At 39.4% G+C, this 19,235-nt stretch overlaps 1 protein-coding gene across 1 annotated transcript; it reads left to right on the plus strand.

The window, feature by feature from the left end:
* Positions 1–491: 491 nt before the first annotated feature.
* WDR75 (WD repeat domain 75) lies at positions 492–18,983 on the plus strand. Its single transcript, XM_076342196.1, has 21 exons — positions 492–598; positions 750–879; positions 1,754–1,819; positions 2,493–2,586; positions 3,327–3,451; positions 3,765–3,835; positions 4,391–4,507; positions 5,095–5,183; positions 5,959–6,117; positions 6,462–6,521; positions 6,611–6,726; positions 7,214–7,386; positions 8,224–8,387; positions 11,206–11,389; positions 13,287–13,381; positions 13,784–13,879; positions 14,469–14,638; positions 15,231–15,290; positions 16,416–16,559; positions 16,640–16,731; positions 18,711–18,983. Exons 1-21 carry the CDS (start codon positions 513–515, stop codon positions 18,916–18,918), a joined length of 2,499 nt encoding a protein of 832 aa, XP_076198311.1. The 5' UTR covers positions 492–512; the 3' UTR covers positions 18,919–18,983.
* The last annotated feature ends 252 nt before the right edge of the window (positions 18,984–19,235 follow it).

Here is a 19,235-nt window from a genome sequence, read left to right on the forward strand (position 1 = left end):
CGAACAAGAGGTGCCATGCACCTGCAGGCGCCAGCCGGCCGATACCGCTGGAGCTAAGCGGTACCACTCCTCCCGGGCTCCCTCCGTCCCTCCAGCGTGGGAATGGAGGAGAGCGGCTGGGGCTAGGGGAGGGCGAGGGGAATTTTCTGCGGGAGAGCTGGACTCGGCAGACGACCGGGCTCTCGCCCAGGGGCAGCGGTGGTAGCGGTGGCACCGGCCCGGCCCCCCACGGCTCCCCGCACCCACCGGCTCTGAGAGGAACGCCTGACGCGGCCGCTAACGGACGGCGGACCGCCCTGAGGAACCGCGAGGGCGCACGAGCAGCCCGCCCTCAGCGCGTCACAGCCGAGGAGCCAACCAGCGCCAGCGCGAGACTGCCCCAGCCGCCATGTCGGCGGCGGGCGGAACTTACCGAGGAGGCCGGGCACCATAGAGTCGCGGAGGAGGGCGGGAGGAGAGCGGCCGCGCTCGCCGGGGCAGGGGTGAAAGGTCGGGGGTTGTGCTGAGGGAAGATGGTGGCGCCGGCGACGCTCCGCGTGGTGCGATGCGGCGGCAGCACCCTCCACGGTGCCAGGGCCGTCTTCTCCGCCGATTCCAAGCAAGTGGGGCTGGGGGCCGGGCCTCCCACCCTTGGAGGGAGGCAGCGGGGGGCGGCTGCCGGCTGGTGCACCGCGACCTGCCGCTTCCCGGGGGGTGCTTGGGCCCCCTCTTCCGCGGGCGGCGGGGTAACGGCTTTCCTCCTTCTCCAGGTACCTGCTATGTGCCTCCGGCGACTTCGTGAAGATGTACAGCGTGGCCACCGAGGAGACGCTGCGGGTGATGGGGGGCCACGCCGACCTGGTGACAGGCATCCAGCTCAACCCCCACAACCACATGCAGGTCTGGGGGGGGAAGGTTTGGCTGCGGGGAGGTGCTGGGGGTGCTCCTGCCTCTTCGGCCGAGCTTATGTGCTTCTGCGGGGGCTGTCCCGGCTGTTTGGGGGCTGGCTTGGCTTTGAGAATGACCTGGAAGCGATTATAGCGTGGTCGAGCTAATGTTTCTCCTAAATCTGCCTGGAAGGGTAAACGTTATATCTGTTTTCTACCAAAAAAAAAAATTGCGTGGATTACACTCATTGAACGGAACGACGGCAAAATGGAAAGATCAGCAAAGTTTCCATTTTTTTATTATTATTAAAGGGGGAAAAGAAGCGTGTGAAAAAATCAGCAACATTTACTCTGGTGGGTGTTTGCTCCTCTCTGTCTGCTGATACAGATGCAGATTTGACTAAATCCATGCAATTGCCCAGTGGCTCCCGGTCTACCAGCAGCCTGCCTTCCCTGTTCACTGCTGCTCCTGCTCTGGCTCTCAGTTTGCTTAGGGTTTTTTTTTGTGTCTATATATAAACAAGAATTATTTGCCAAGGTGGACTGCCTCTGCATATTATCTATGCAAAGTCTGATGCAAATGTTAATAGATGTTCACATAACGGGTATCTGTGCATAGTCTGTTAGTCTCAAGTGATTAAACACAAATACCTGTTGTTTCTTTCACACTTCATGAAAATGTGTATTTCAAACCAGAATAAGACTGTTGTGTTTCCATCGCACTTTGTTTGAAGGCAGCAAAGAGCTGGTGTGTGTCCTGTATTTTTGATGATTCAGCTGCTCAGAATCGCAGTTTCATTGGTCAATCCTTCAACTTTTAAGCTGTGATTTTATGTAAAAGCTGGCTTTGATATATTACTTTAACTTTTTTTTTTCCCCCCCCTCAGCTATATTCTTCCTCTGTTGATGGCAGCATTAAGCTGTGGGACTTCATGGATGGGATTCCCATTAAAGTATGTTGAGTTATTCCTGTTGAGCGCATGTCAAAATTATTCTTGACCCACTGATAGCAGAATAAGGATTTCTGCAGCTGTTACTGCCAATGGTCACAAATCAGTCTGAGATGTGTTGTTCTGCCACAAACACAGCCTGCAAGCCCTCTGTTTATGGCAGTAACAGAGTGTGGCAATTGATGTGAAATTCATGGTGATGCAGAATCATTTGGGGAAAAAGGTGGGACATGTACTGACATACTAACTTTGCTACTTGCTCCAGTTCAGAGTCCAGTGTCGCTCTTAGGGAGTGTGCTGCAGTTTGTGATATGCCAATAGGAATTCATATGATGGCTTGAAAATGTGGGCTGCTAACTGTCCTGTTGCTCCCGTTTTCTGCTAAATAGACGCATTTTCCTATAGGTGGGCCTTCTGCTTTGTATTAGGGGTAAGGTACCTTCAGGTTTTTCAGTAAATCTGATGTCTCATATTTTATTAGTACTGTTTTAACATTTGTATTAGTCCTTGATAGAATAAAGGTCTCTTCATTTGTTTTAGAATTGAGAATTTTAATTAATACATCAAGGTTTCTTTAAAGCACGTGTGTTCTTACTGTAAAAACAGCATTATTCGCTGTTGAAAACCATACGCATAAGTGTAATAATTGTTGACCTCCTTCTCTTTTTTTCTTCAGACTTTCGTTGTAGGATCCAAACTTCTTGCACTGTACGCGCTTGCTTGTTGTGAGGACTCCGTGTTTGTTGTAATTCCAAAGCATGGTGAAAGAGGTGCAGTATGATTAGCATCATCCTTGTCATCTAAGTCATTCTATGTCTAAGCTACTGTCATGTCAGTGAATGGTATGCTGCAAGAACGTGCTTTAATATATTTTGAAAATATTTCTTAAATCGTATGACAGATGTCTGCAGTCCTGCATTTTGTACCTTTTTTCTGTTTTCATTCTGACATCTATTTTTTTTAATATTTGTCTAGAAGAGTGTTTATCTTCACTTTTGAAGCATATACTGCATACATCTGATGTTGCAGATGCAATAAATCTTTAAGCAGTGCTTACCATGATATAGGGTATGCTACAGTACTTGAGACTACTCTTCCCCCTTAAGCAGTATTAACGTAAATAGATGTCCTATTTAACAGCATGCCTAGATATTTTTTCCTAGAATTTTGTCTGAAATAAATATAAATATAGCTTGACCTTACTCTTACTGTATTGCTACAAATGTCACTTCAGAGCAAGAGCAAATATTACACAACTTTGCTTGGTTTCTGCTTACAGTTGCACTGGTATCCACTATCTAGTCGTCAATCTTCAATACTATTGTTTGAATCAAAATACCTGAAATGATTATTTTGTGAAAGGTATTACAAACTTTTTCAAACTGACAAAAAATATTGGAAGGTACTAACATGTTAGTTTTAAGGTAGAAGGGGTGTAAATCTCCTTTGTAAGGGGCGTATATAAACTTGTTCATAAAAGCCGTTTGATAACAGATTTTTCTTTGGTCAGATACGTTCCAACTTGTCTCAGTTAAGCTGACAAAAGCAGCAGGCCAAGATTTGGAAGCCAAGGAATTCTCGGTGGTTTTGGATGGTGTGGATGCATCACCAAAGCGTATTGCATTTGGAAGAGAAGTATATTCACCTTTTGGGGTTTTTTCTTCTATTGGGTGTTGGGGTTTTTTTTCCTCTCAAATGAACTATATGCTGTTTATGCTTTCAAACAGGCACAGCAGCACTGAAACAAAACTGAAGTTAAATGAATCTGTGTAAACCTATGCTTTCTTTTATGAAAAAAAACCAAACAACACTTATAATAGGAAAATATTTACTTAACATCAGCTTATATGTTAACTCCAATTTTAAGTACTTTGTAGTGAAACATGATTTTTCTTTCATGTGTAAGAACAAAATCTGTATGTCTTACGTTGTTGTTTTACTATAACAGGGTGAATATGTGGCATCAGTGAAGGACGTTAATCTCCAAGTTTATTTTTTTAAACAGAAACAGTTGAACAGGTACGAATGAAAATGTCGGGTACTGATTCAGTCTGATGTATCATAAATACCAGTTTGTTAACTGGTGATACGTGCACACATTATTTTATATTTGTCAGCAACCATTTGGTTTTATGCTAGAGGGAATGTAGTCACTATATAAGAAGCTTCCTGTAGAGGCAGACAGTGAGGTGCCGCATTGGCATTGGTAGCTTATCTTTTCAGCTCAGGCATGTATTTTTTTCGGGTAAATGCTTAGGCTGATGCTGGACTGAAACAAGTGACATAGTTTGGTCAGGGCCAAAACAGGGGCAGGGGGAGGAAGGGCGGGTGGAAGAAGAGAGAGAAAGAAGGAAAAATCTTTCAGCTTGATTGAAGGCAAAGAACTAATTAACGAGAAAAATAAGTCTGTCGCTATTTTTTGGAGAGCGCACGTAACTATAACAACTTGGAGCTGTTTAATTTTGCTAGTCAGAGTTATTTTTATGTGCATTAGCTGATCCTTTTGAAGCTTTGTTTAAAAAACAAAACCAAAACCAACTCATATAATTAAAGTTACTTTTTTAACTCTTGAAGGTTTTCTGTAAGTGCAACCAAGACAAAAAGTGGAAACAATCACTTCACTTGCATAGCATGCCATCCTACGGAGGATTGTATTGCAACTGGCCATGCTGATGGAAAGATTCGCCTCTGGTATGCACATTTTGATTCAACTGTGTACCCCATAAAGTGATGTGACCATAGGAATTAAGTGAAACCTGAGCAAAGCAGTCTAATTCGTCCTTAGCGTTGCCATTTTCAGAAGTCATAATGAGCAAAGAATGGCAGGCCCTGTGAACCTGCAGTACTGACATTGACTTCAGGGTACAGCTTCAGTTTAACGTCAAATGGGAAAATATTCCTGTTAAGCTATGCTCCATGAATCTAAACTGTATTTGAAAAAAGTAATGCAGGAGCAGCTGAAATAACTCCTTATGGGCAAGTAGAGTCCTAGGGAGAGCACACTAGTGGAATTGCGTGGTTAAGAGCAATACACTTGCCAAGTTTCTCTGCAGCGCTGAGTTGCTCAATATGTCTAAGATGCGTGGTATGCACCAGGAAGGCATCGAAAACTGGCTAGCATGGTTCTTTCCCTCCCTTTGTATCACTTGCCCATACAAGAAACTGTAGTCTAGAAGTTAGAGGAGAGGATGGTATACTTGATTCAATTCAGTATTTCCTTTTGTTTGCTCTGTTGTTGATGTTGTGCTTGAAGAACTGTTCTATTCCTCCCCACATAGGAGGAATTTCTACCACAAGAAAGAGTACACATTTTCCACACTGCACTGGCATCATGATACCGTCATGGATCTAGCTTTTTCTATGGAGGGTGAGTTAAAAAAAAACAAACCCAAAAAACCTTTCAAAGTCAAAGAGTTGCAGTGGGGAGGGAAAAATCAATAGACGTTTGAGTTTGTCCACTTACTAACAAATTAATTTCTAGAATTTTAAATATGTCCAGGAAGGATCTGAAATAAAAATTGAAGCAGTTGTTATTTTTCTATATATTTGGATTGGCATTCATAATGTCAAATATCTGCCTTCCGTGGTAGAATGTAAAATCTAACTCCTCCTCTTACCTCTTCCCCCACCTCCACTCTCCCCCCAGCTTTTCATCAGTAATAGTGATGAGTTCTTGCCAGAGCCTTATGAATCCAAATGAAACCAGCCAGTCTGAGCTCAAACCTAGTGGCAAAAATACAGTTAACTTTTATCTGAATTGTTTGACCTGAACTATCCTCCTTAGGATATTCCTTACTGCGAAGTACTTCTGACAGAAGGAGAACAACTCAGCTATATTCTAACACAAATACTCAGCTGATTCAGAAAGTAATGGGATCTACTACTCCCAAAGCTTTGTTTAAATTTTACTGCAGGCACAAATTCTTGTTACTTAATCCAAGTTTCTCTAGCAATTTAACATGGGATAATGAGAAGAGTATTTATGTGTATTGCCCAGGCTAGATATGAGGAATAATTGCTTTGTATGTGACAGTTTAAGAAAGGTTTTTGAGAAACCTGTTTGTCTGTCATTGTAAACATGTATGCTGATGATACATTTTTTTTAACCAAAACCTGTAACTGCATTTTTATTACCGGAAAAGGAACCAGCTTGCTGAGTGGTGGAGTTGAATCTGTTCTAGTTCTGTGGCACAATGAATCAGACTGTCAGAAGGATTTCCTTCCTCGTTTGGGATCTGCTATTGAGTACATCTCCATGTCATCTGATGGCGCACTCTGTTGCACCTTGCATACAGACAACAGTAAGCCAAAACATATTTTAAGTATCACTTAATGCAAAATGAAATGCAAATCTGTATGAGCTTTATTTTGTTAATTTCAGATTAATTAACTAGATACTATGTAAAAGTTCAATATTGACCTGAAAGAACAGGTGCTTGAAGTGATCTTTTGCTCTTTCATCAGTTCTGTGAATTTGCCTGACCACTGTTGTAACTTGGCTTTCCACCTTGATGTAGGGTTGTCATAAATTGAGAAAAGATATGTTTATAGGATTAAGTACAGTTGGTTAAGGTCCCTTCCCCACCATGAGATGCGGTTACGTTGCAGAAGCCTTTTGCAAGACTTTATCTGCTTTTCCTTTCAGGAATTACAATAATCAACAGCAACCTAAGATTTTCCAAAAGTATTCAAGGGCTAATCAAAAGTAAGTGCAATAAAATTTATCTTCCACTTAGAGGGCAGAATGTGTCGCTTCCTATCTTGGGTCATACGTCATCTTATTTTTGTTTCCAGGTACGGATGTCAAGACTGGTCTAGTGGTTGATCCTAGAACCAAAGCTTTGGTCCTGAATGGAGAGCCTGGCCACTTGCAGTTCTATTGTCTCCAAAGTGACCAACAGCTGTTCAGTGTAAGTTGAATGGGCTTGTACTAAAACTTTTAATTTACTCAATCAAGTAAGTTTTATGCATCAGAATTATTGGAAGAGTTAATATGGCAAACAGGAAAAAAGCCAACAGCTATACCACGAGACTGGATTCTAAGCTGAGATGTTCTCAGCTTTGTTGCAAACTTCTTTTACTTGTTAAGCATACTTAAATGTTGAAAGTTGAATAAGTACTTCAAAACAGCATGCTGTTCCTGTTAAATGTCAAAAATTTCTAGGTAAAATCCCTCTAAAATATCTTTTTTTTTTTTTTTTTTCTTCTTTCCTACACTTAGCATTATTGTGGAATGTACATGCCCAAATTATGCTTTCCCCACATTTTTTTTTATGCCACAGCCCAGTCAGTTCTAATCAGTGCTTTCAGAACATCCTTTCTCAATGATTTTATGAATGATATCTCGAAATCTATACTTGAATTTTGAAATTTAATTTTGGTCTTGTTGTTTTGCAGTTGGATATTGTGCAACGACAATACATTCATCAGGCAGGTTTAAACCAAGCTGACTTGGTAAAAGTTGCGTTTAGTACACAAGGCAAGTGGTTAGCCACAGTAGAAGAGAGAGAAGAAGTAACTGACCCTGAGTTACAGTTGAAGCTGTGGTTCTATGATGAAGAAACACAAAGGTAATGATAATAGAGCTGGCCTTTTAGGTATCAAAATCTAAAGTATCACACAAATATCTACACAGGCTTTGTCTTGCAAAGGCAGAGTTTTTCCAGATCAACTCATAAAATTCTAGGGAATACCCTAGGGAGCATTTATCATGCAAACTACACGCATCTGAAACAATGCACAGAGTTGAAGTAAATACAGATTGGAAATAATTGCTCTGAATCTAATTTAATTGTATTAATCAGACAGGCTATTTTAACCATGGGACTTAAATTCACATATTTACTTGGTATTAAAAATCATGGACTTGGCTGAATGGTTCTATAGCTTGTTCAGTTTTCCCACCTCTGTCTAATCCATCATTAATTGATTAGTCCTTCTAGGGTACAGAAGATTATGACTTTATTGTTGATTTTTTTCTTTAGCTAACATACGCATCTGGTTAATACACTTTCCCTGATTTTCTTACTTAAAAAAAAAAAAAAAAATTGACTATGAATTGTTATTTTCTTAAAGAAGAAACAAAGCAAAATAAAGCTGATCTGTGTAGTAGCTATGTGACTGGTTGTCTAAATACTGGAAAGACTGCCCAGAGTTCAGGCTGAATATTTGAGAGTGATGCTTGCTTAGTGATAATCCTTTCTCAGTGCTGGGTTACAATCTCTCTTGCTGTATGGAAGTGATAAGGGAAATCCGATCTGTAAGTGCAGTACCATTTAGCTGTGTAATTAGACAGAAGTTTCTTTGATTCCTCTTCTCCCTGCCCCTTCCAGAATCATCTTAGACTGAAATCTTCCACAAGTTCAAAATGTAATAAAATGGCAAGCTTCTGTTTTCTTTTCCTATAGCTTTAAGCTGAATACTAGAATAAATATGCCCCATGAGGACCACATAACAGACATGTGCTTTCGTAACATGGATGAATTGGAAGATGACTCTCTGATATTGGTAACAGCTGGCAAAGATTGTGTGTTTAAAGTCTGGGTGATGGTAGAAGACACTGATCCGGAGGGTGAGTATGGTCAAAATGTAACTTACTCTTACTTGCTACCTTGTAACATGCTAGAGAAATTCTGACCCTAACTTCATCCTTTCAGAACTAGGCCCTCGAGTCCCATGCATTTATTTCTGCTGTTGCATGGAGTATTGTGTTCTCCTGAGCATCCTCTGTGATGGAGTTCTCTCATAGTTCTGCAGTATTATGGATTGATATGGAGGTTCCTGAAATAGCAAAAGACCTTGCCGAGCCTGCTGTAGAAGGGAACGGCAGCCTGTGTTGATTTGTTTAAAGGATTGTTTGTGGTAATGATTTTTCCATGCTGGGAAAATGGATTTTTGTCATTCCTCTGGGTAGTCTTTTTATTTGAGACTTCTGCTCTAGGGAGCAGGATGCAGAAATGTGTTATTCTGTTTTAGTTGACTTAGTGTAAAATAATCGCACTTTGCCATTCTGCAGCTCCACCACTTCAGAGTTCATTTTTTGAACATCCTTCCTTCCCATTAGATATTTGAACGTCCTAGAATGGTTATTTAGGATCCAATTCCAAGATACTTAAGTAACAAAATTTCACCTCTCAAAATGCATGCTGATGTTCACTTGTTTCAAACAGAACATCTGACGGATATGTATTACCCTGTATGCCTCTGGATGGGAAATACAATAGATTTCCTCCTTCTTAATTTCCTTTTACTTACGTGTTATTACAGTGCCAGGCACACTTAAGTGAGCTGGAACTTTCCTGCCACTTCAGTGTCTTATCTTTTCATGTTCCCAAATAGATGTGGTAGTGGTCTTGCTGAACTGCTTGCAGTTTAGTAACATGTTTGTGTTTTCATGCACAGGTGAGAACATGTTCAAAAGTACCTTTCAGCTACTAAGGCTTCCAGTTGGCAAACTTACTTTGCCAAATTGACTTTCTCTTTCCAAGCTGTTTGCTTTTCAACAGTGGCTGCTCATGAGAAGCAAAACAAAAGCTTGTATTCATTTACTAGGATTTATGCATATATTTACTTAATGGCAGCTCCCTCAATTGTATCTGAAAGAGGTTTCTTGTCTTTTTTCTTTTTTGATTGTAAATGATTCTAAGCCTAGATTATATCTTAACTTAATGAGCAGCTACTTTGATCTTGAGTACAGGGTGGGCTGGGGATGAAACCTAATGGGGTCTGTTTCCTCCAGCAAGATAGCTTTGTATCTGCTGACTGGCCTCATCAGGGGGTTTTTGTGTGTATTTTTTTTGTTTGTTTGTTTTTTAAGTGACTATAGAGAGTTGTGTTTCATGGCATGTGTAAAAGTACAAATTAGTGCTGACTTCTGTAGTGTATTTGCCCAGGGGCAGCAGGGTAGGAATGCTCAGGTAGAAAGACTCATGCTGCTGCAGGCTTCTGTGCAGCAAATATTAATAAACTAATTAATTCATATGTAGAATACGCTCCGGCATGTTTTTATTTGCAGCAGATCTCTTGCTGTGCCTCTAGATGGTGCCATGCAGTTTAAAGTAGTGAATTGTTTCTGGCTTTTTTTACAGGCAGTTCTTTTAATCATCAACTTGTAGCCATTATATAAAGTTCACCCTTAGCATAGGGTGAACTTATTTTCCTTTCTTTCCTCATCCTACTGGTATGTTTAGCGTGGCCAGCAGGTCAAGGGAGGTGATTCTGCCCCTCTACTCTGCTCTGGTGAGACCCCACCTGGAGTACTGTGTCCAGCTCTGGAGCCCTCAGCATAAGAAAGACATGGATCTGTTGGAGCAGGTCCAGAGGAGGGTCACAAAAATGATCAGGGGGATGGAACACCTCTCCTATGAAGAAAGGCTGAGAGAGTTGGGGTTGTTCAGCCTAGAGAAGAGGCGGCTTTGGGGAGACCATCTTGCAGCCTATCAGTACTTAAAGGGGGCTTCTCAAAAAGATGGCGGCAAACTTTTGAGCAGGGCCTGTTGCGACAGGACAAGGGGGAATGGCTTTCAACTAAAGGGGGGGTAGATTGAGACTAGATAGAAGGAAGACATTTTTTACGCTGAGGGTGGTGAAACACTGGCACAGGTTGCCCAGAGAGGTGGTGGATGCCCCATCCCTGGAAGCATTCAAGGTCGGGTTGGATGGGGCTCTGAGCAACCTGATCTAGTTGAAGATGTCCCTGCCCACAGCAGGGGGGTTGGACTAGATGACCTTTAAAGGTCCCTTCCAACCCAAACTATTCTATGATTATATGTTTCAAAAGCATGCTGTATGAATTTGCTTATACTGGGAAATGTGTGTTATGTGGTAAGTATGTCATTTTGCTTCTATTTATTTTATGGTAATTATCAACAGTGGGAAAGGTGTCCCAACTGAATGCACTGGCAGGTTAACCAAGACAAGGAGGCATGTCGATGGATCACTTTGTGATCCTGAAACTTTATGTAAATGAAGCATGAGCTTTGTTGGACTCAAATGCAACCTGTGTTCAAATTTTTAGTAATGCTCATGTTCTTGCTACAGTTTTAAAAGAACAGTATGTTTCAGAACACTAAATGTTGAATCTACTTCAGTATCTTTTTTATCTAACATCTGCCTGTTTGAGAGCACAGTTAACGTAGTTGGCAAAGTAAACATGAATATTGTACCATGTCAGTCTCAGGATTCACTGTTCGATGCGAAACTGAGGACAAATGGAAAACCTACTAGATGTTTCTTGTACTAGAACAGGACAGATTCTCTGTACCCCTTAAAAATGTAAGCCTTCTGAAACAAAACTCTCTTGCTCTTGATCCTATTTTGCAGCCCAAATACTTGAATTCTTCTTTCTTGATGTATAGACTTGCATTAACTAGCTTGTTTATTCAATGCAGCACAGCAAAGCGTGAGCTGGAGCTGTGACTTTGTAGGCAGCTACCACAACTACCAAGCTACTAACTGCTGTTTCTCAGAAGATGGCTCTTTGCTTGCTGTTAGCTTTGAAGAAACTGTCACTGTATGGGATTCAGTTACTTGGGATCTTAAGTGTACATTTTGCCACCCACCTGGAAAAATAAGGTATGTTTTTCATCTGGCTTTTTATGTCTTGCTTGAACTCTTGGAACAGAAACAATCAATTCATAGTAGTCCAAGACCTTGTATATGTTCATATAAACATTGAATTTAAGTCTTAAGTTCACATATAGAAAAGACTCTAAAATGGCTTTTAGGTGGCTGGTAACTTACTGTTAAAAATAATAAGATCAAGCTTTGCAGTTTCATCTTCTTCCTCCTGTACCTCCCATACTCAAATATGTATCGTTGGGCACGCAGTAGTGTGTTAATAGCCCTTCTCTTTTTCCCCATTAATCTAGGGATGAATCAAAGTACTGAAAAAGTATAAATATAAGAAGTTTGTGCTTTATTCATGTACACAAGCATACAAATAGAAATTATATCAATAAACCTTAAAGCCATATTGACCTTATTATCTGCGTTATAAAATGTATATCTCGATCCTTGCTAACCTCTGTTGGAAAATCCGTATTTGCCTGACGACTATCCCAGCATGCTTCGTTGTGTGCTGTCATGATAAAAGACATCCTGAAGGCCTAGATACTGTTCTGTTGTGTACAGATAATGAGGAATGGCATAGGTCGATGGTAGAGATAAAAGATAGAGACTCAAAGAATAGGACAGCCTTAATATTGAGCTTCCTGGACTGTGCAAATATACAGCAGTTTCTGATCCAGGTAAAGTATCATTTTTCTCATGATAATCTTGCAAAAATAGGGCAATAGGTGACCTCACTGGTTCATCTACTTAATCTCTGTGCCAGATCTCTGTATCTAAACAATTTCTGGAACAGGAAGATGCTACAAACCTACTGTAGCATTCTCTTTCAGTGCTAAGGTTTTTCTAACTGCTGCTCCAACTTGCTTCTCAAAGTCATTACCGCAGTAATGTTGGAGGTGCTTCATACACTCGCTTCCAGGAAACACCTAAAATAGAAAGCGAAACATGTGTGGTCAGAATGTTTTAGAGACTCTGACATAAAGAATCATAGAAAGATACAGAGATTTCTCGCTTCCATGCTTTTGTGTGTATGTTTGTAAGCTTTTCTTTTGTGTGATCAAGTCCATTTTATTTATACTGGTCCTCTAAGATTAGAAATTGAGAGACATGATTCTAAAACTGGTCTGCAGGAAAATCGTGGGAGGCATGTCAGCCACATCTTTACTGTATCTATGGAGAAGACTTCTCTTGACAGCTTGGCACAGTGGCAAGCTTTTCCCAGGCAGCTGCTCCTTTTGTAGCCCTTACTATATGCTATATCAAAAGGAAATAAATTACTCTAGGACTATATTAAATGTCTGTATTAATTGCATAACTTCAAAGGGCTGTGTTTTAATACAGAAATTCCGTCCCTTATTAGCTTTTTTGAAAATGTTCTATAGCATTAGAAATCAAAAGGCTGTTCTATTATTCGCAAACAAGAGAATGAGAAATTAAAGTAAGTGAAGACAAATAACACACTTCCTTCAATTGGAGCAGCCTATAAGCATAATTTTTTTTTTTTTTTTTTTTAATTTTTTTTTACTACTCTTCTCTTTCTAGTGCTTAGAGCAATAGTAGGAATTCTTTAAATATGGAATTTATTTTCCGGTCCCAATGTGAACAGTTACTAGTACTTACTCTTAATTAAGAGCTTAAAATCACTCCTTGAAATTAGAATGTTATAGGAACATGTAATCCATATGGATTCATTTCATACTTTTAAATCTCCCAGACCTATCTGGTTGTTGTGTGTGAAGTTTCATGCCACTAGAGGTGAAAGCAAAAAGCAAACTTCTCCTTTAAATATCAGAACTAAATCTTAACTGAATGTTTTTGTGACTTGTGAATCATTACTACATAGAGAAACAAAGATGAAATCTGAAGGTCATTAACTTCTTTTGACTTTTTACTTCTGTAGGAACATCTGCTTTGGGAGACTAACATGTTCCAAGTACCTTATTGGTGCCACTGATTATGGCTTTCTGTGTTGCTGGAACCTGCTCAGTTGTGCATGTAAGATCAGCTTAAATGTATGCTAGAGTGGTAACATTTAACATTTGAGTTTACTGTGAAACCTTAAAATAATTCTAGTTTGATTCCAGATTGATCCACTACAAAATGTCCTGTGGAAATGTAATTATTTTCATACTTCAGTCAAGATTGTATCCTGTCCAGCGTGCATGTGCTTTAAGTTAGATCATTGATAACCCAATAACAGCTAGTATTTCCTGCATTTGTAGAAGTTGTCGATAATATTTGTGTATTTTTATTCATCTGAATAAGTGAAGTTGCATACCTCTTCCAGAGGTTAAGGCCCTGTGTGTCATTCCCATTTGACCTTTTGTTTGGCAAAGTAGTGGGATAGAACTGAATGCCTTCTTTTCATGTCTGGCTGTTGCTGTGTTTGCTTTTCAGTGGAATGGAGTGCCCACCTCAATGTCTTAGTTCTGCAGCCTGATCCCCTTTCAGAACATATTGCTGCTGTCTCGTGGCTCTCAAAAGAGTCCAGCTGTAAGTACAAAGGCTTCTTTGACAAGTAATAGTCAGTGGAATTTAAAACTGTGGAAGCATAGTTTCTAGAAAAGGTTTTCTTAGAATTCAGCCCCATGAAAGCCATAAGACAGACTCGAGTCTGCGTTTGCGCCTGTGGAAAGCTGAGCAATGTCTGACAGCAGCAGTCAAGTAAAGCATGCTGGTTCCCCATCCCCAGCAAACTAACCGTTGGAGGTACGGGATATAGCACAGGACTAACCATGTTCTCTGGGTGAGGGTCTTGAATGTTCTTGACCCTCCCCTGTAAATGCAAAACTGTGGTTGAACTGTACAGCTATGTTTTAGAGCTTTGACTATAAATTATGATTACTCTTCCTAGAGCTACTGTTCTACAGAAAAGTTAATTTCCAAGTGTGTTCTCTGGATTGGAATAATGTGAAAGGTACCTTCTATTATGCAACAAGGTTATCCAATTATAATTCCTGCAAGCTAGCGCTTAAATGCAATCCTGTCCAGCCCTTACTGGCTGTGATACACAGGGCTTTGACAGCTATCCAGGAAGGTAAGAATTTCATGATTTAAAGAGAGGACATTCTTGGTTTTGCAGTGTTTGTGTTTAAACCAAATGAGCCACGGCCAATCTACATCCAGAGAAACCTTTGTAAAGAAAAGATCCAGCTTGCTGCCTTCGTTCCAAGAGATGAACCTGAAACGATTGGCTCAGAAAAATACCTTTGGCTAAGAAGATCCCAACTGTTTTTTCTTACGGATACGCAAGTAAGAAATAGTGATTGGCAGGGGGTTCCTGGGGAAAAAGTATTTTCCTGAATGTGGATTGATATAAATTCAGAGTTCCGCTGTTGAATGTAAGAGTTTCTTTTTGTGATTTCAAGGCAGCGTAAGCCATGCTTTGTTCTTTATTAAAAGCTTTCAACTGCCAAAACAGCTTAAGTTCAAAACTGATTATTTACTGGTTTTCTACTGCCGATAGTTTCTGCTGCCTCATTCATACAAGAAACTAGATAATTTGGGAATATTGCCAATGCTGTTTAACTTAAACTTAACTTAAACTTACCTAGAAACTGTATTATTGATTATCCAAATGTTTCATATGATACTTGGTTTTCCCTGTAATATGTGGGTGGGTGTTTGTTTTGTTTGTTTTCCCAAAAAGTCTATATAGACCCTCTAGGTCCATTCCTGCTTCCTTTCAGTTTCTTTATAAATTAAAGAGGAAGAGATGTGTTTGCCTCTTCCATTTGACTGACAAAAGCTTTTGGGCCAGTTGGAAGCTTCTGTAGGCAAGGTACGGAAATATGGAAAGCAAGTTTCACGTACTATAACTCTTCTACATCATTCTGTATTTTAGGAGCTAATGACGCTTAGCACAAAGTCTCTAGAAGAAAGGCTTACTCCGTCAAGCAAACAGGTACCTCTTATAGAAGTTCTGACAGAGATGTACAGAGCAGTTCAAAATTCTGTTGGTGTTCAGTTTGTTGGATTCAAATTCCCTTCTGTCATGAAAATGCATCCCAGATCCTTAGATGGAGTCATAGGCACTTAGCTGAAGGGGCAGTAATCTATTTGCTTATTTTTTGACAGAATTGCTGTTTGTAAAAACCTTTTTAAAAAAAAAAAAAAAAAGTACTAGTAAGCTACTCCCTCTTCTCATTTCCCCCGAACAAAAAAATGATACTTTTCTGAAAGGATTTGGCTTACACAAATGAAGCAAAAACACTTGATGTTTGAATAAGCTTTTTCCTTATCTTGGTTTCTTTAACACTTGGAACCTTGAGTGTGGCCTGAACTGCACTTTCTGGTGAGGATGAACAGTTGTCAATCAATTGTGGCTTATCAGTGAGAATGAATTTCAAAATTACATTCCAGTATGTACTTCTGTGGAGAAGTAGTCTGGGAAATTCAATCTCTTGAATTCATGTTGAAGAAGCTTTTCATACCCACTGAACAGAATAAAACAGTAGCACTTGATTGATTTGTTTGGTTAGATAAAATAGATCAAAGTAGAAGTTAATATCTTTCCAATACAAAATCCAATGGGAATGTGGTTATAAGCAATCAGTTTCTTTGGAGGGTGGGGGAATAATTTGGTACTCAGATTAAGGTATGTTGATCTAGGAAAGTGCCAGAAGGGAAGTTGCCATGTTTTGCTTCCAGTTACATAATTAAATCACTCAGCAGATAATGCTGGGGTATAAATGATCTTTTAGTCATAAGTGGAATCTGAAAGCCATCCTTAGTTTTTCTGGCACACGCACCAACTTCCGTATTTGGAAGTTAATTGGTACATCAACCAACTAAAATCTGGTGTCCTTGAATCCAAATCCAGATCCTGGAGAGTTTTATTACCTCTGTGTAGGACTCTCTCAGGATGCCTGACAGAGAATGAGTACAAAGAGCCATATGGCTCAGTTGAGTTAAATTTGAGTGTAGAGTTTTGTCACCTAGGTTGATTCTGAATTTTGGTAACTCAAAATGAGATGGGACTTAGATTTGTGACATTAAAATTCTACTTAAACTTTTGGTTTTTTTCAAGCTGGCAGTAGAAGAAAGTCTTGCTGTGACCCCATTTAGCTTGCTATTGGGAAAGCACAGACGTCAGCAATCACAAGAGGATATAGACCTTGGAAAACTAGTTGTTCGTAATAAGCATGAGCAAGATTCACCTGCTGTCAAAGAGGTAGGAGTGATTACAGTAAGTGTACAAACAAAATCATGACAAACAAAAGTTTTCATCAAGCTTCTGTTTTATATTTTCAGCTTTTGCACACTCCAGCACATGTTTTGCCATCTGCTTCCTTCCTCTGTCCTATATTTATTAATTCATTGCTCATCTCCAAAGAGAACAAAAGGTAAGAAAAATTGAAGAACTCTCCTTAGTTATTGAAGTTATTTTAAATTATGTATATCCTTGTTTAAAGTGTAAAGGCAGTTTTCCAACACTTTTCAGTCTTCTATTGATGTAAGTTAGTAGAACACTATTGTGGCAAGATTTTTTGAAACAGCTCTGTTTTTGGGAGATACATGGACTGGCTGTTTAGTCTATTGGCTCTTTTGTTGCTGTTATTTTTGCTGTTGTTTGGCATAATGTGCTCCTACATGAAATGTTGCCTTTGGTACTCAAATGTTCTTTATGAATTTAGCTTTATTCCAGGGATTTAATGTTTTTAGTGGTATTTTTGGGTAAATGTCAGATTCTCAACTTTATTTGATACTATGATGACTTCCTGCGTAATTCTTGGTTTAGGTTTCTAGATACACCAAGAAGTTAGTCCTTAGGTTTAATCTTAACAGTTTGTTTAGAACTCAAATTTCATTCCTAATTAAGCTACAAAATACGAGTGTGTACTGTGAACGGCTAGCTAAGCTTGTCTTACAACGCATTAATCTCAATTTAATGGAGTAGTTTGATGGGTACTTAAAGTGTATTGTAGCTTGCTCCTCTGAGATAGACGTATGCTTCTAGAAAATGAATGCAAGCACAGGTGTTATGACTGTAGTCTTGTATTAGGATTAATATCTTGTCACTTACACTGAAGCCAATTAAATGCTTGCATTTTTTGTGCAATCTATTTTTAAAGTGTTATATGAAACTCTACCAAGCCAGAGATGAAAATGTGTCATTGGTATCAGCTGCCATTCTGAATTTGCTAAGGCCAGTGAGAGGATGGTTTACCTCTCAGGTAAATGCCAGGGTTTACCCAGAAAAAACCACCAGTTTGAGTAGTTCTTGCATGTGCATTGTATTCTGCCATCACAGCAGTTCTGCTACATTTTGTTGGCCAATATTGCTAGCTTTCTCGCTGGATGACACAAATAAAAGTCTTTTTGCCACATCAGCAAGACACTGGCAAAAATCTAATACAAGGAATATATAGAAGCTTGCATGTAGTTTCAGTACTGAAGAATTTGGGAGTTCAGTGGCCTGTGTAAATATTTGCACGTGTAGAGCTTGTACTTTGACACTCGTAATTAGTATGACTGCACACTTAAAGTTACATACAAGGGCTGGAGGATTGGGCTCTTGAAGAATGACAAGAATATATCATCGTATAGATTACTTTTTTTTATTTTCCTTGGCAGTATAATATTAATGTATTATATATGTTTCACCATTTACATTTTGTGAGTGATAAATAGTTTGTATTCAGACAGATGATTTTTTTAGGGGACCAGTACTGTTCTGCCATGCAGGTCATTCCTAATGAGATCCAAAATATTTATACAACAGACATTTGAATTAATACTATTAATTACCACATTGTAAGTGGTAACTGTTCTATATAATTATTTGGAAGTATGCTTTCTACTTCAGCACAAGCTTAACTCTTGAAGTCAGAAGGGAGCAGCCACTTTAAGTACCTCCCTGTGTTAAAAAAACCAAACTAACTTTTTTCTTTTCTAGTAACACTCTAGGTATTGTCACAATTTTTAAGACTAAGTGACCTTTTTCAGATTTGAAAGAGAAGAATGGCCTTCTTGAATATTGTCTCACCGACCAGTGTATCTGATGTTTCTAATCCTGTAGGAGTGTGAGATTATAACTTTTTACATAATGCTGATCTGCCTGTTCTGACATTATGTATTATATTTTGCTTAAGTTTACTTAAAACAGAGGACAGCTATTTGAAAAATGGCTAGTAACTGAGGTGGCAAGAGAAGTATAGTAATTTGTAAGTAGCCTGAGATTTAAAAAATAAATAAAATCTGATGTTTACTTAGTTATTTGCATGATAACTTACCTCTCTCCTATAGTATGTGATACTATAGTATGTGAAAGTACCCATTAATTTCATTAATTGGGTTGTTTCCAATCATCTTCCTCTTACAGTGCTGAAGAATTTGCTGATGAAGTAGAAATGGAAAGTGAAAAAACAGAGGATGATTCAGATGAAGAAAGAGATGTTACTGAAACGGAACAAGAAGATACAAGTCCTATGGAATTATTAGGAGAGATGACATGTAAACTGTCTAAATCCCAGGAGAAAGAGCTACGAAAAATAAGAAAAATGGACTACAGTTGGATATCAGCTTTCTGAACAGACATCTTGTGTTTTTTATACTGTAAGCTGAAGCTTTGTGGATTAAATATTCTTCAGAAAAATCTTTCAAGTCCTTTGGCCCTAAATTTTAGCAGCCTCTATTTCCATAAGAAAGGAGAACTGGGGGGAGGGATTAAAGTTTTGAAAAGCTGGTTCTGTTCCTGGTTTATTACTGATTCTCTGTGACCTTAGAAAATGTTTAACCTGTGGGCTTCCCCCCCCCCCTTGCAAATGTACTTAAAAGGCTAATAGCAAAATTGAGTTCACTATCTGACTTGTGATCAGTTAGCAAAGTGACAGCTAAGCTGCTGAAA

This window comes from Aptenodytes patagonicus, chromosome 6, assembly GCF_965638725.1.
Source record: "Aptenodytes patagonicus chromosome 6, bAptPat1.pri.cur, whole genome shotgun sequence".
Lineage (NCBI taxonomy): Eukaryota > Metazoa > Chordata > Aves > Sphenisciformes > Spheniscidae > Aptenodytes > Aptenodytes patagonicus.